Genomic DNA, 12,504 nt, shown 5'->3' with positions numbered 1-12,504 from the left:
TTCTTATTTCATTACCAATAGTAATGTATGCATAATTTTACATAAACAATATCAGCTTATTATCACAATTCTTATAAGTGTATTTGAGTCTGAAATAATTATGTGTCTGAATATATTCATTAAAAATGAAGACACGCAATAATGATATTGGTAGGGACCACTTCCTCGAATGAGCCCTATGTGGCGGAAAATTGAAATAGTCGAACTTCAATGCCAGGGCGAAAACCAAAAAAAATAGTATTGCCTTACTACGGTAATAATTGTTTCTTGATTTAATACTAACTCAACTTTGTATATCATTAAAAATATATTACTTAAATATTACTATTTTATGGATTTATTTTTTAGGAAAAAAATCAAAAAACCTTTTTATTAAAATATATTTTTTCATCGGACTCAAATTCGAAATCACATGGGAAAAGATATCATTCATCCCACCATACCTTTGATGGTAAGGCAGAAGGTGCAACATCTTGTATATATACAGAACCTACAGATTCAGTTTCGTATCATATATGACGTTTACGAAAAATCACTCCCTACAAAAGATCTTTTTATTCATAAAACTTAAATTCGATACCTCTAACTAATGGTGAAAGGATCGCATCCATCCTACCATATCCGACCATCACGATAAAGCACAACATCAATCTCACATAATTTCACATTGCTTTCAAAAGAAGGGACATTAAAGTAATTTGCATAGAATGTTACCTCTATAAAAATCGCACGTCCGTGTCGTTGAACCGGTTGAGCTATTTTTTTACATCTTTTTGTAATTTGTTCTCAATTATACCCTTCTTATGTTTATGAATTATTTTTATTTTTTTTTCTTTCAAAAGGATTGTAATGAATGATTTATGACACATTTGTTTGTTTGTATACTAAAGGGGTCATTTGGTGTGAGGGATAATACCAAATAGTCCCGGGATTAAATTATAGTACCGCTTATTTTATTGTTTGGTTGGCAAGTTCGGGATAACTTATCCCGGGATTAATAATTAGTACCGGGATAAGTTATCCCTCTCCTTGGGTGGTATAGTAATCCCGGGATAACTTATCCCGGGATAAAATAGGTAAATGACAAAAATGTCTCTTTCAACCCTTTTGTTATATCACTTTTTATATTAATGAAGGGCATTTTTGTAAACAAATAAATTGTTCTTAAAATTTATTATCTTGAATACAACAAACCAAACACTCAATAAAAAATAATCCCAACACAATTTATCCCATCATAACTAATCCCAACATAACTTATTCCATCATAACTCATTTTCAAACCAAACGATTAGGGTTTTTCAACAACATTCATAATTGAGGCTTACATTTTTGGAAGGATTTAAGTTGTTGTTACATTGTTGAATATTGCTTAGTCCTGTTATAACTTTAAAAAAAAAATTGACGTCAAACCTTAGCTCCTTCAAGAGAGGCACTACGTAACAACTACTAATTATAATGCTCGATCCCACACCATTGCAAGTTTGCGACATTGAAGGGTTGTCCATCGATCAACATATTTTCTCAAGAGGTGGCAAAGACACAACAACAATGTCCTTAGACTAACATAAAGAATCTAAAGGATTAATTAGTTTATAAATAGACCCATAGAAAAGAAAATGTAGAAAAAATAACTTATAGATTCAAACGATCAACTCGATAATTATTGACTTCAAATTCCACGTGAGACAAATTCTTTGTAGGGATAATATGTGCAACTTGCAATTCATTTCATACTATAATGTTTCTTTGTTTGTTTGCATCTCTAAAACAATGTATCTAATAAAACTAAGACATAACATATAAAACGAATGAGTAGTATCTAGCCACGGATGGATCTAGTCATTCGGTGTTACAAGTTCACCTGAATTGACTTAGGTTAATCTAGATTTGAATGATGGTAACATATTTTGAAAAAAAAGTTTTTATTTTATTTTTATATATAATGTAAGATCTTTTAGACAACATTGTTTGTACTTTACACAAAATAAATAATATTTTACCCAAGATTTTTCTAGATTTGAAGTACCTGACCAATAAAAAAAATTGATTTTCAGGAGCAGCAGTGCTCAAATAATTATTTTTTAAAAAATAAAAATATCTTATCATAAAATTTGCATTTGCCATTCTATCTCATAAATTTATTTATTTTCGTTATCTCATCCTTCTTCTTTTCCTCTTTGACATAATCCATCAATTATAAATACTAGTAATTATTTTTACTTTGTTTTCTACCGTTCTTTCCTCTATTTTCCCTCTTCTTTTTTCTAAAATAAATATACTATAGCTAGAAAAAATTAGTTAACTCTTTGTATAAATAATATAATAGTAGAATATGTCATGATAATAATTATCCATTTTCAAAATTTAACATTCAAAGATATTTTAAAGAAAAAAATTAATCAGACACAATCAATTACTTAACAATCATCAAAAAATTTAATTAAGAAATGACAAAAATAAAGAAGTAAAATCGTGTAAAAAATAAAAAAATGTTAGTAATATACACATGAAAAATATATTTTTACCTAGTTATATAATATAATTTTCTGATGAAGGGGTGTCAAAGTCAATACCCCTCAAGTATGTCATTGATAATAACAACAACAAACTCAGTGAAATCACACAGATGAAGTTTGAAGAGAATATAATGTACTCAAACTTCACCACTAACTCATAAAGATAAAATAATTATTTTTAAAAGATTATCAACTCAAATACAACAATTCTAGATACAATGATCTCAAACAAACTAATCAACATAAATTATTTTTTTTCTCAAAAATACTTATTTCTATAAAAAGAAAAAAAAAATCTCAAAATAAGTAATTTTTGACCGTCAAACCAAATATGCTCTAAACTCCTACTACCTATACTAGGATAAGGACCCTATAAGTGAAAAGATGAAAAGTGAAAGCATGCAAAGTACTATTTTAACACATGAACTTTTTTTAACCCTTTAAAAAAAATTATTTATTTTTTTAAAAAATAAAAATAAAAAAGGGACACGTGGAGAAGTAGGGTGAAGTAAGACCCCAATTTTAACGATTACCAAAATAACACCTGTCTAATACGTGTCGATCTCTCCATGCATGACCAAAATTTCCTATTTTTAGTATTGGTTTTTTATAAGACTTCCCAAAATTATTTCTATGTACTACAATTTTTCACCCCTTTTGCTTACATCTTCTAAAATGGACCCCACTTAACCCCCCCCCCCCGAAACCCCGCCTGAAAAATTCAGAGACAAAAACAAAAAAACTGAGTCTTTTAAATAAAAAAAAATGTGACCAAAATGAAGGAGAATACATAGTATCTTCTTTGGTTTTGTTCTTTTGTTCTTCTTCTTGCACCAAAAAACTTTGTTTTCTAATTTTAATTTTGGTTTTTTTTTTTGGTTTTGATGACATGTTCTTGAGAGACTTAAAATCTTGGTGGAGCTGAAAAAAATAATCAAGAAAAAGGTATCCCTAAGTTTTATTTTCTTGATTTTTATTGTACTTTAATGTGCATTTTTTTTATTAGTTTTTAGCTTGTATTGAGCTTAAGATTTGAGGATTGAAACTCTCTAACACTATTTGTTACTTTTGTTTATTTGTTTTTGTAAGATTTATACCACTTCTAGTAGTTTTTTAATTAATAATAAAATTTTAAAAACTCGAACGTGAATAAGTACGAGCAAGGGAGCTAGATCTTTTATCTTACCAATAATGAATATCTTCAACACTGTGTTTTGTACTATGGGTTTTTTTTGGTTTGGGGGTATTGATGTGTATTAAGGGATCATGATGTGATTGATGATTTAGTTATACAGAAATTGTAACACATTAAATAATAATATGAGTCGCGTGGGGCAAACAAAGTAAAAGTTCAGATAGTTAATCAATCGAACTACTCATATCACAATATACGAATAATAAATAATGCATAGATTGGTATACACTATGATATAGTAGTCATATATAAATAACAATTGTATTTAAGGATTAGCTATTATAAGGATTTTGGGGGGATATTCGAATTTTTTTTTCTATTTAAGATATTTATAGCTAGGGTTTCAAGATTGTAAACTATAGTATCATGCCACGGTCACTTTCATTAAAAACTATAGCTCGGTACACTAAGCTTATGTTGTATGCGGGATTCGGGAAAGGGTAGGATCACAAGGGTTCGTATGCAATCTTATGCTGCATTTTTATAGGGGTTATTTCTACAACTCGAACCTCTGACCTCATGGTCACGTGATTTGTTTGTTTCACTTTCCCTTTTGGGTAACTTTCATAATATTACTAAATACATCTTGTTTATTAGTGCTAATGTGTGAAAACAATTGAAGAAAAAAGTTGTTTTTTAGATCAATGACCCAATAAAAAATCATTAAACAAAAGTGGAAAGTTCCCAAGGTATGTTAACCCCACATGCCAAAGAATATGTTTCTGTTTTAGTTGTCCACTTTGATTAGACCCACTAAGTATATTTTTTTAATAAAATATTAATTGAATATAGTGTGTAAATATATATTTCGGAAAAGGGTCATATTTGCCCTTATACTCTCAAAAAAGGGTTATATTTGTCCTTCGTTATACTTTTTTGATATATTTGCCCTTGTCATCCAATTTAAGGTACATATTTGCCCTTGAACAATTAAGTCTCATATCTCCACTTTTATCATCCTATGTGGCATCTACATGGCGCCTACACAGATATTTATATTTACTCTACATTATTTTTTTTATAAAATTTAATTATTATATCTAACTCAATATTATAATCAACCATTTAACCCATTAATCCCAACTCCTAATATTTATTTTATTGTCACTTTCGCCAAAAAAAATAACAATTAGATTTTGCTTAATTGAGCCCCAAATCCCAAAATCTCAAATTTCCCCAAAACACACACATAGAGTTTGAATTTTTTGCTGAATTTTTCAAGAATATCAAACAGAGCATAACGAAGAACAACAAATATACCCACCCCTCACCTCGAAATCCCCAAAAAACACACACCAAGATCAAATTTTTAGCTGAATCTTCAAGAATATTAAACAGAGCACAAGGAAGAACACCTAATATACCCAAAACACACACACCCAGATCGATTTTTCAGCTGAACTTTCAAGTAAAATGATGAACAACACTTATTCACCCATCAGAGAAACTGCCCAAGAAGGAACAGAATCCTATATTCACGAAGAACCCTCTTCGATTTGGTGCGGCTGTTTCAGATTCCCTTGTTTCCATCAACCCGAAAAGAAGGCGAAGCAAATTCTCTGATCCAAGAAAGAGAAAACAGAGATTCATGGATAGTGAAAAATAAGAAGGAATTGAGAGAGTATTCTGAACTTGTAGCTGGACCCAAATGGAAGAATTTGGTAAGGAAGATCGGAAAATACTGTAACCCTAAGAAATCTTCAGCTAAAACGACGCAGTTTTAGCATGATTCAGATAGTTATGCTCTCAATTTCGACAATGGCTGTGGTGATGGAAGGGATGATGATGGGCTTTTACGTAATTTCTCATCTCGATGCCACATAGTATGACTACATGTAGATGCCACATAGGATGATAAAATTTTAGATATGAAACTTAACGGTTCAAGGGTAAATATGTACCTTAAGTTGGATGTCAATGGCAAATATATCAAAAAAGTATAACGAAGGGCAAATATAACCCTTTTCTGAGAGTACAAGGGCAAATATGACCCTTTTCCGTATATATTTTGATTTTGCTTTATTCACACTTTATCCTTTGAACCATAAGGTCCCTTCTAGGTTCCTATGTTATTACTCCCTCTGTCTCAATTTATATGACTTGCTTTCCTTTTTAGTCGGTCTCAAAAAAATGACACATTTTTATATCAAGTAACAATTTAACTTTAAAATGTCCATTTTATCCTTAATGAAATGATTTATAGTCACATAAATTTCTATCATTCGTTTTATACCACAAGTTTTAAAAGTCTTTCTTCCTTTCTTAAACATCGTGCCGAGTCAAAGTACCTCATATAAAATAAGACAGAGGGAGTAATTTTCTTGGGAGGAGAAATAGATGAAGACGAAATCATAGGCAGATTCATGATTTAAACATTAATGGATTGTTAGCACATATACGGAGTTTGAGCTTTAGCTCCTAGATTTGGATGAACTCGATCCACCCCAACTATGTATTCGTGAGTACTCATATGCTATTAGAGGGTAGATGTCAGGGGCGGAGCCAAGTAGGTGTAAGTTATCATTTATGTAGCAGATGTTGAATCCTTTTAGCTTTTTCATGTGTTAACTTCTTAATATTTTGAACCGCTTAATGAAAATCGTGGCTGGCACGGGTAGATGCTAGATTCTAGTGTACTAAGAATGTACATTTCTCTAACTTTGTATTATTTGAGTTTGGTTTATTTTTTTCATGATAGATATACTTCATTTGGAATTTTACAATTTTACATGTATTATCATTTCTTTTGTTACAATTGTTTGATATACGCATTTTTCAGGTCCCTTGTTAAAGATCCGAACCGTAGTTAGGAAAAAAGTTAATAACATGGGAGTACCAGAATCAGAGATGGTGTCACAAAGTGAGGTTCAATCACCATTGCAACCAGACCAAAACCAGAACAAGAACAACCCGTTCCCGTCCCTCGGTCGACAAGCGTCGATTTACTCCCTCACGCTTGATGAATTCCAACACACTGTTTGCGAGAGTGGGAAGAATTTTGGGTCGATGAACATGGATGAATTTCTTAACAGCATTTGGACTGCTGAAGAAAACCAAGCCCACGCCCATGCACACGTGCACGCTCAGCCTCACTGCCAGGCTGCAAGTACTGGGGAAGCAACTAGCGCGCCACGTTTTGCATTAGGACAGGGCAATGTTTCGTTGGAGAAAGCTATTGTTGAGCAGCCAAGCTTGCCAAGACAGGGCTCACTTACGCTTCCTGCACCGTTGTGTAGTAAAACTGTAGATGAAGTTTGGTCAGAAATTCATAAGACCCAACAAGAGCAGCAACAGAACAACGGGTGCAGCATACAGAACACCGGTAACGGAAGTTCCACTCAACGACAGACTACGTTCGGTGAGATGACGCTCGAGGATTTCTTGGTTAAAGCAGGGGTTGTGCGCGAACAGGGCAATTCAGCCCCTGCACCTCCTCAGCAGCAATCATATATGATGTATCCAAACAGTGCAAATCCCACTATGGCTCGGCCTGTTATCGGCCTCAGTGGAGTCACGGGCGGTGTTGGCGTCGGTGTCGCCATTCCCGGTTATCCGCCACTTCCACAAACCGGGGTGGTCGAGGCGCCTGTGTACCCTATGAGCATGAAAAGAGGCAGTGGATTCCCACAACAGCCAACCCCAGTCTACGGTGGTAGAATGGGAAACGGTAGTGGGGTTGGCTACGGGCAAGTAGTGCAAGGCGTGACCGGAATGGGGTCACCACTAAGTCCGGTGTCGTCAGATGGACTATGCGTGAATCAAATCGATAACGTGGGCCAATACGGGTTGGAAATAGGAATGAGAGGCGGGCGAAAACGCGTACTAGACGGTCCAGTAGAGAAAGTTGTTGAAAGGAGGCAAAGGAGGATGATCAAGAACAGAGAATCAGCAGCAAGATCAAGAGCAAGGAAACAGGTAACTTAATTTCATTCCCCTTAATATATGGCACTCAAACTCTTCAAAAATGTCATTGCACCCGTGTCGTATCCTCAAACTACCATCATTTTTGAACAGTCTGAGCAACATAGCTTAACTTTTGGACCCGTGTCGAATCCTCAAACAATGTACTATTTGGAGGATTCAACACGCTTCCAACATTTTTGAAAAGTCCAAGCAGCATAGCTTAATTTTTGGACCCGTGTCGGATCTTAGAACAATGTACTATTTTTGGAGGATCCAACATGCGTCTGGTGGCATTTTTGAACAGTCCGAGCGACGTAGCTTAATTTTGCTCCTGATTGACCTATCTAATGATCAATTTTCTTTTGTGTAGGCTTACACTGTTGAACTTGAGGCAGAATTGAACCAGCTAAAAGAAGAAAATGCACATCTAAAACAGGCCCTGGTAGTAAATATATTAGCAGAAATGTCCTTAATTTTGGAGTATGATTTTATTACTAACTTTACATCAAATGCTCATATATAGAATCATTACATTTTATATTATGAACTAAAAATGTTCTTTTTCTTGTTTTCCTTTTTTTCACTCTGCAGGCGGAGCTTGAGAGGAAAAGGAAACAACAGGTAATTACATTTACTCACATTATATAGTGTATCGCTTAGACAGTCGTTGAACTACTGGAATTAGGTGAACGAACACACATTATCTTTTGCTATGTTACTCAAAAGTTCACTCGAGCCGGAGCCGGGAAGTGATATAATGACGTAGAACCGGATTTTACAAAAAATATTAGCTACAATATAATCAACAAAGGGCAAAATATATCATTTTCCGGCTTGAATGCATCGAGTGATATAGCAAAAGACTTTGAGGTATTTATTTTTCTTGACACGAAACACAGATATATGACTTTGTTCGTCTAATTCCAATAGCTATGTGATTGTTAATGCGATAAATTCCACATTATAAAGTAGTATAGTCCTTGTTAATTTTGCGTATCGACTCCAATTAAGACTTGTTTTGTGGTAACAGTACTTTGATGAAGCGAAAATGAAAGCTCAAACAAAGGCGCAAAAGGCGAATGGCAAATTAAGAGGGATGAGAAGGAGCTTTAGTTGCCCTTGAATGACAAATGATACAAAACACACAAAAAATGGTTCTTGCTTTCCTCCTCCTGATGGAAATCGTTCAACGCGATTCAGATGTTGCTCTTAACCAGGTAAAATTATACAGGCAATCGAGCAGGCGGAACGTGCATTTGCGCTTTGGAAGTGCAAATGTTTTGTTTCAAATATATATGCAGTAGTAGTAGTAGTTATAGTATTGAGTGAGTTAAAAAGTTTTATTTTTGTATTTTTCGAGCTATAGATGGAGACAGATTCAGTGTAACGAGTTATAGCTTTCATCGACCTAATAACTTTGTCTCGAACCTTCCATATGTGTTTTAAGAGAGTCACCAAGTACAAATAATAAATTTGAACTCAATAAAGCAAAAGTGACATTAGTAGAATTTCCAACTCGAACCCTTAAGTTCAAAGTTTTTCTATGTTAAAAGTATTAAGTTAATATTAGCTTGAATAGATTGAATCTTGACTTTACTAAACGATCAAATTTTAAATTAGCTTCTTATCGAGATGATCGAGGTAATTTTTGAACTTTAGTTTATAAAATTTAATTTCTAAATCCGCCTCTAATAAAACCTTTTGTAATTGACATTATAAAATTGAGTTGAGTGAAACTAACATATTTTGAAACCTGTAAATGAAATAGAAAAGATTAGAAGTCTTTCTAATCCAAGGACTTAAATAAATTTTAAATGGGGTTTATCTATCATTTATGTCATATAATTTAATTATTTTTATAAGAAAAATAAATGAAACTTCGAAATAATATCATGGAACTTTTCAATTTAATACTACCTCCGTTCACTTTTAGTTGTCATAGTTTTTTTTTTTAGAATTAAACTATAAAAAAAATTGACTAATATTTTACGATGTTTTTTCATCATATTGATATATAAAAAAATTGTAATTTATAGTACTTTCGTATAGTATTTGAATATTTAAATTTTTTGTTTAAAATATCAAATTAATGTAATCTAATTTAAGTTTGAAAATTAATCAAATTGACTTTTAAATATGACAAATAAAAGTGGACGGAGAGTATAAATTTGACACTTTGATGGAGACTATCTAACAAGTCATTGAATACATAGAGAGACCATTTAGGCCAAATATTTTTTAAATTCAGTAACTTCTTTTAGCGTTTGAATTCAAATCGTAAAGTTTTATATTTGACGTAAGTTGCTTCTTAGGAAACTTCATACTTAATGCTTGAATCTAAAATACTTGGTCAAGGATGATTACTCCATCACATACAACCTTTGTTGGTCACAAATTAATATTTTCACTTTCAGATGAAAATAATATATTTATGTCATTTGTATAATGATAGAGGTATAAGTGGCCACTTATAGGGATTTTATTATAGGGAACTTCATGCCTAATCCATGGAACAGTTCTTTAACGAGTGATAATTAGCTCTAAATTACAACCAACTAAATTACAAGATGAATTATTTTTCAATGAAACTAAGCTTTCATTGTAAGCAAAAGCTTGCAAAGAGTAGCCACTTTTTTGTTGGCCAAGAACTCTATTTTTCTTTAAAAAAGGATCAAATATGTCCAATTGACATGTAACAACTTCAACAAAAATTTCCCCATTATTTCCATATCCAAGTGATCTTTTAATATTTAAAAAAGGGCCAATTCTAACATTTTTAGTCCAATAGCCATTTTTCTCCATAATCCATATGTCAATACTTGTTTCTCTACCAAGAATTATTGGCTCAGACATGTACATAGCAATGAAATCATTAAACAATGATAAGTCCCCTTGTTTAGATACAAATGACTTTGGTGTTTGAATTTCAATAATTTTGTCATTGTTCATATCAAATGCAAAGATTTTATCATTTTTACATGCCCTCCAATAGTAAAATCCATTCAAATATGTGTTACCACTTGATTTGACTAAGTCACGACTAGAAACATTGAATTCCTCAAAATTTCTCCAGGAATTCGTACTCAATGTATAGACTGAAATAATCGTAGGAGAATGCCAGTCTTCAGAGTCTACGTCCCAATAATCTCTCATCCAAACGACTTTATAGTCACCACTCGAGGGCTCGATCCCGAAACCGAATTTATATGAAGACAACATATATAAAGGACAATTTAGGGGTTGTGAAATTGGTAGAGGCTTAAATTCTTTAGTAGAAGGGTTCCATAGTGCTACATCTTCTCGATCATTATAAAGCAAAAATAAACCATTTAATGGACTAAGAACTTGCCACAAATGTGTAGATGTGTTTAAAACATCTTGGTACAAATGGGATTTTGGAATTAATTGGTTTTGTTCATCATGATGAAATAAAGTAAAACCAGATTTCATTGTATCAAGAAAATAATGATGAACAAAATAACTTGTAGTATGATTTTTTGTGTTGTGAAGGTGTTTTTGAATAAAAATTGGATTTTCAATTAAAACATACCATTTTTTGTTGACACACTTGAGTTGTAAGAGACATTTCACAGGCAATCTTGACAAAATCTCCATCACCATATCTTCTGGTAAATCACTAAAATTTGATTTTTGCTCCATTTTTTTTAACCTTCAAATCCTTCTACAAAATAAAGAAAAAGGGAAAAAGAAGAAGAAATTATTATGAAGATATTGAGAGTTACTTTTTATAAGGGGAACGCATATATATGTTTTGTGTATATAATAAAAATAATAATTAAAAAATGCACAAACTGACACATATACATGTGTGTGTGAAATGAATATCAGCCATAGGTTTCTAAGTTTATTCCAAACTCATAATATTTAAATTGTAGGGAATAAAAAATATTATTTATGAAATTTATCTGCAATAATAGGTTAGTCATTATTTTTTTCCCAAGCATATGAGAGTAATATTTATCGAGAGATTTACTTAGAATTATGTAATACGTAATTTGATAGTGTTAATATTTTTTTTATGTCGTCAATACATAAAATTAAGCTAAATATACATCATTAGCTTAAGAAAATTTTACACCATCAAGCTATATTTATTTATTTTAGTAGATAATTTATCTTATATGTTTTTAAAATAATATTATTAAAATATTTTTTACACCAATAATGTATATAACTTACACCCACATATTTGTATGTGTGTTTATATAATAGCCATAGGTTTTCAAGGTAAGGCATGTCCCACCTTATCAACTTACCTATCAAGATGGGAAGTATTACAATAATTAAAGAAAAGACAACATGATTCTTACCGAACACTCATCATGATGACATAATAGAGTTTTTAATTAAGTAAATTAAGACTTCGGTTAAAATAAATTAAGACTTAATTAAGATCAATTTGTTTCTTATACATTAGATTTGAATAATAGTTTATCAAATGGGAATATTATATTTCTTGCTTTTTTTTTTTTGTCAACATGAATTCAAGATATACTCCAAAAAGTTAAAATTAAAAGTGAAGATGGTGGAAGGATTGCTTTTGGGAGAAGGCAAGGGTTATTTTCTTTTATGAAGACAAATACAAGAAATAGATCAATTTATTAATATTGCAAATAAAAGATTAGGTTAAGTGGAAGTCATTTTCTACTATTAATTGTAAATGGTATTTTTGACTCTCTTCTAAATATTTAACCAAGTTATAGTGTTGCTCGTTAGATTTTGACCAGATTTGGGGAGGGGAGGGGAAATTATTGATTTATCGTAAATTCAGATTAAGAGGTAAAGTTCTTACTATTTTGTTTACGGAAAAGGGTCAAAAATATCCCTAAAGTATGTGAAATGGACCACTTATACCTTCCATTACAT

General features: G+C 31.9%; 2 protein-coding genes across 2 annotated transcripts; one reads left to right on the top strand and one right to left on the bottom strand.

Moving 5' to 3' along the window:
• Positions 1 to 3,290: 3,290 nt before the first annotated feature.
• LOC125870595 (protein ABSCISIC ACID-INSENSITIVE 5) lies at positions 3,291 to 9,083 on the top strand. Its single transcript, XM_049551057.1, has 5 exons — positions 3,291 to 3,464; positions 6,494 to 7,629; positions 7,988 to 8,059; positions 8,209 to 8,238; positions 8,648 to 9,083. Exons 2-5 carry the CDS (start codon positions 6,541 to 6,543, stop codon positions 8,738 to 8,740), a joined length of 1,284 nt encoding a protein of 427 aa, XP_049407014.1. The 5' UTR covers positions 3,291 to 3,464; positions 6,494 to 6,540; the 3' UTR covers positions 8,741 to 9,083.
• Positions 9,084 to 10,137: 1,054 nt separating this feature from the next.
• Positions 10,138 to 11,344, bottom strand: LOC125870053 (F-box/kelch-repeat protein At3g23880-like). Its single transcript, XM_049550419.1, has one exon. The coding sequence runs from the start codon at positions 11,275 to 11,277 to the stop codon at positions 10,138 to 10,140; it is 1,140 nt and encodes a 379-aa protein (XP_049406376.1). The 5' UTR covers positions 11,278 to 11,344.
• Between the last annotated feature and the right edge of the window lie 1,160 nt (positions 11,345 to 12,504).

Source organism: Solanum stenotomum, chromosome 7, assembly GCF_019186545.1.
Source record: "Solanum stenotomum isolate F172 chromosome 7, ASM1918654v1, whole genome shotgun sequence".
NCBI lineage: Eukaryota > Viridiplantae > Streptophyta > Magnoliopsida > Solanales > Solanaceae > Solanum > Solanum stenotomum.
This window is presented reverse-complemented; position numbering and strand designations above follow the sequence as displayed.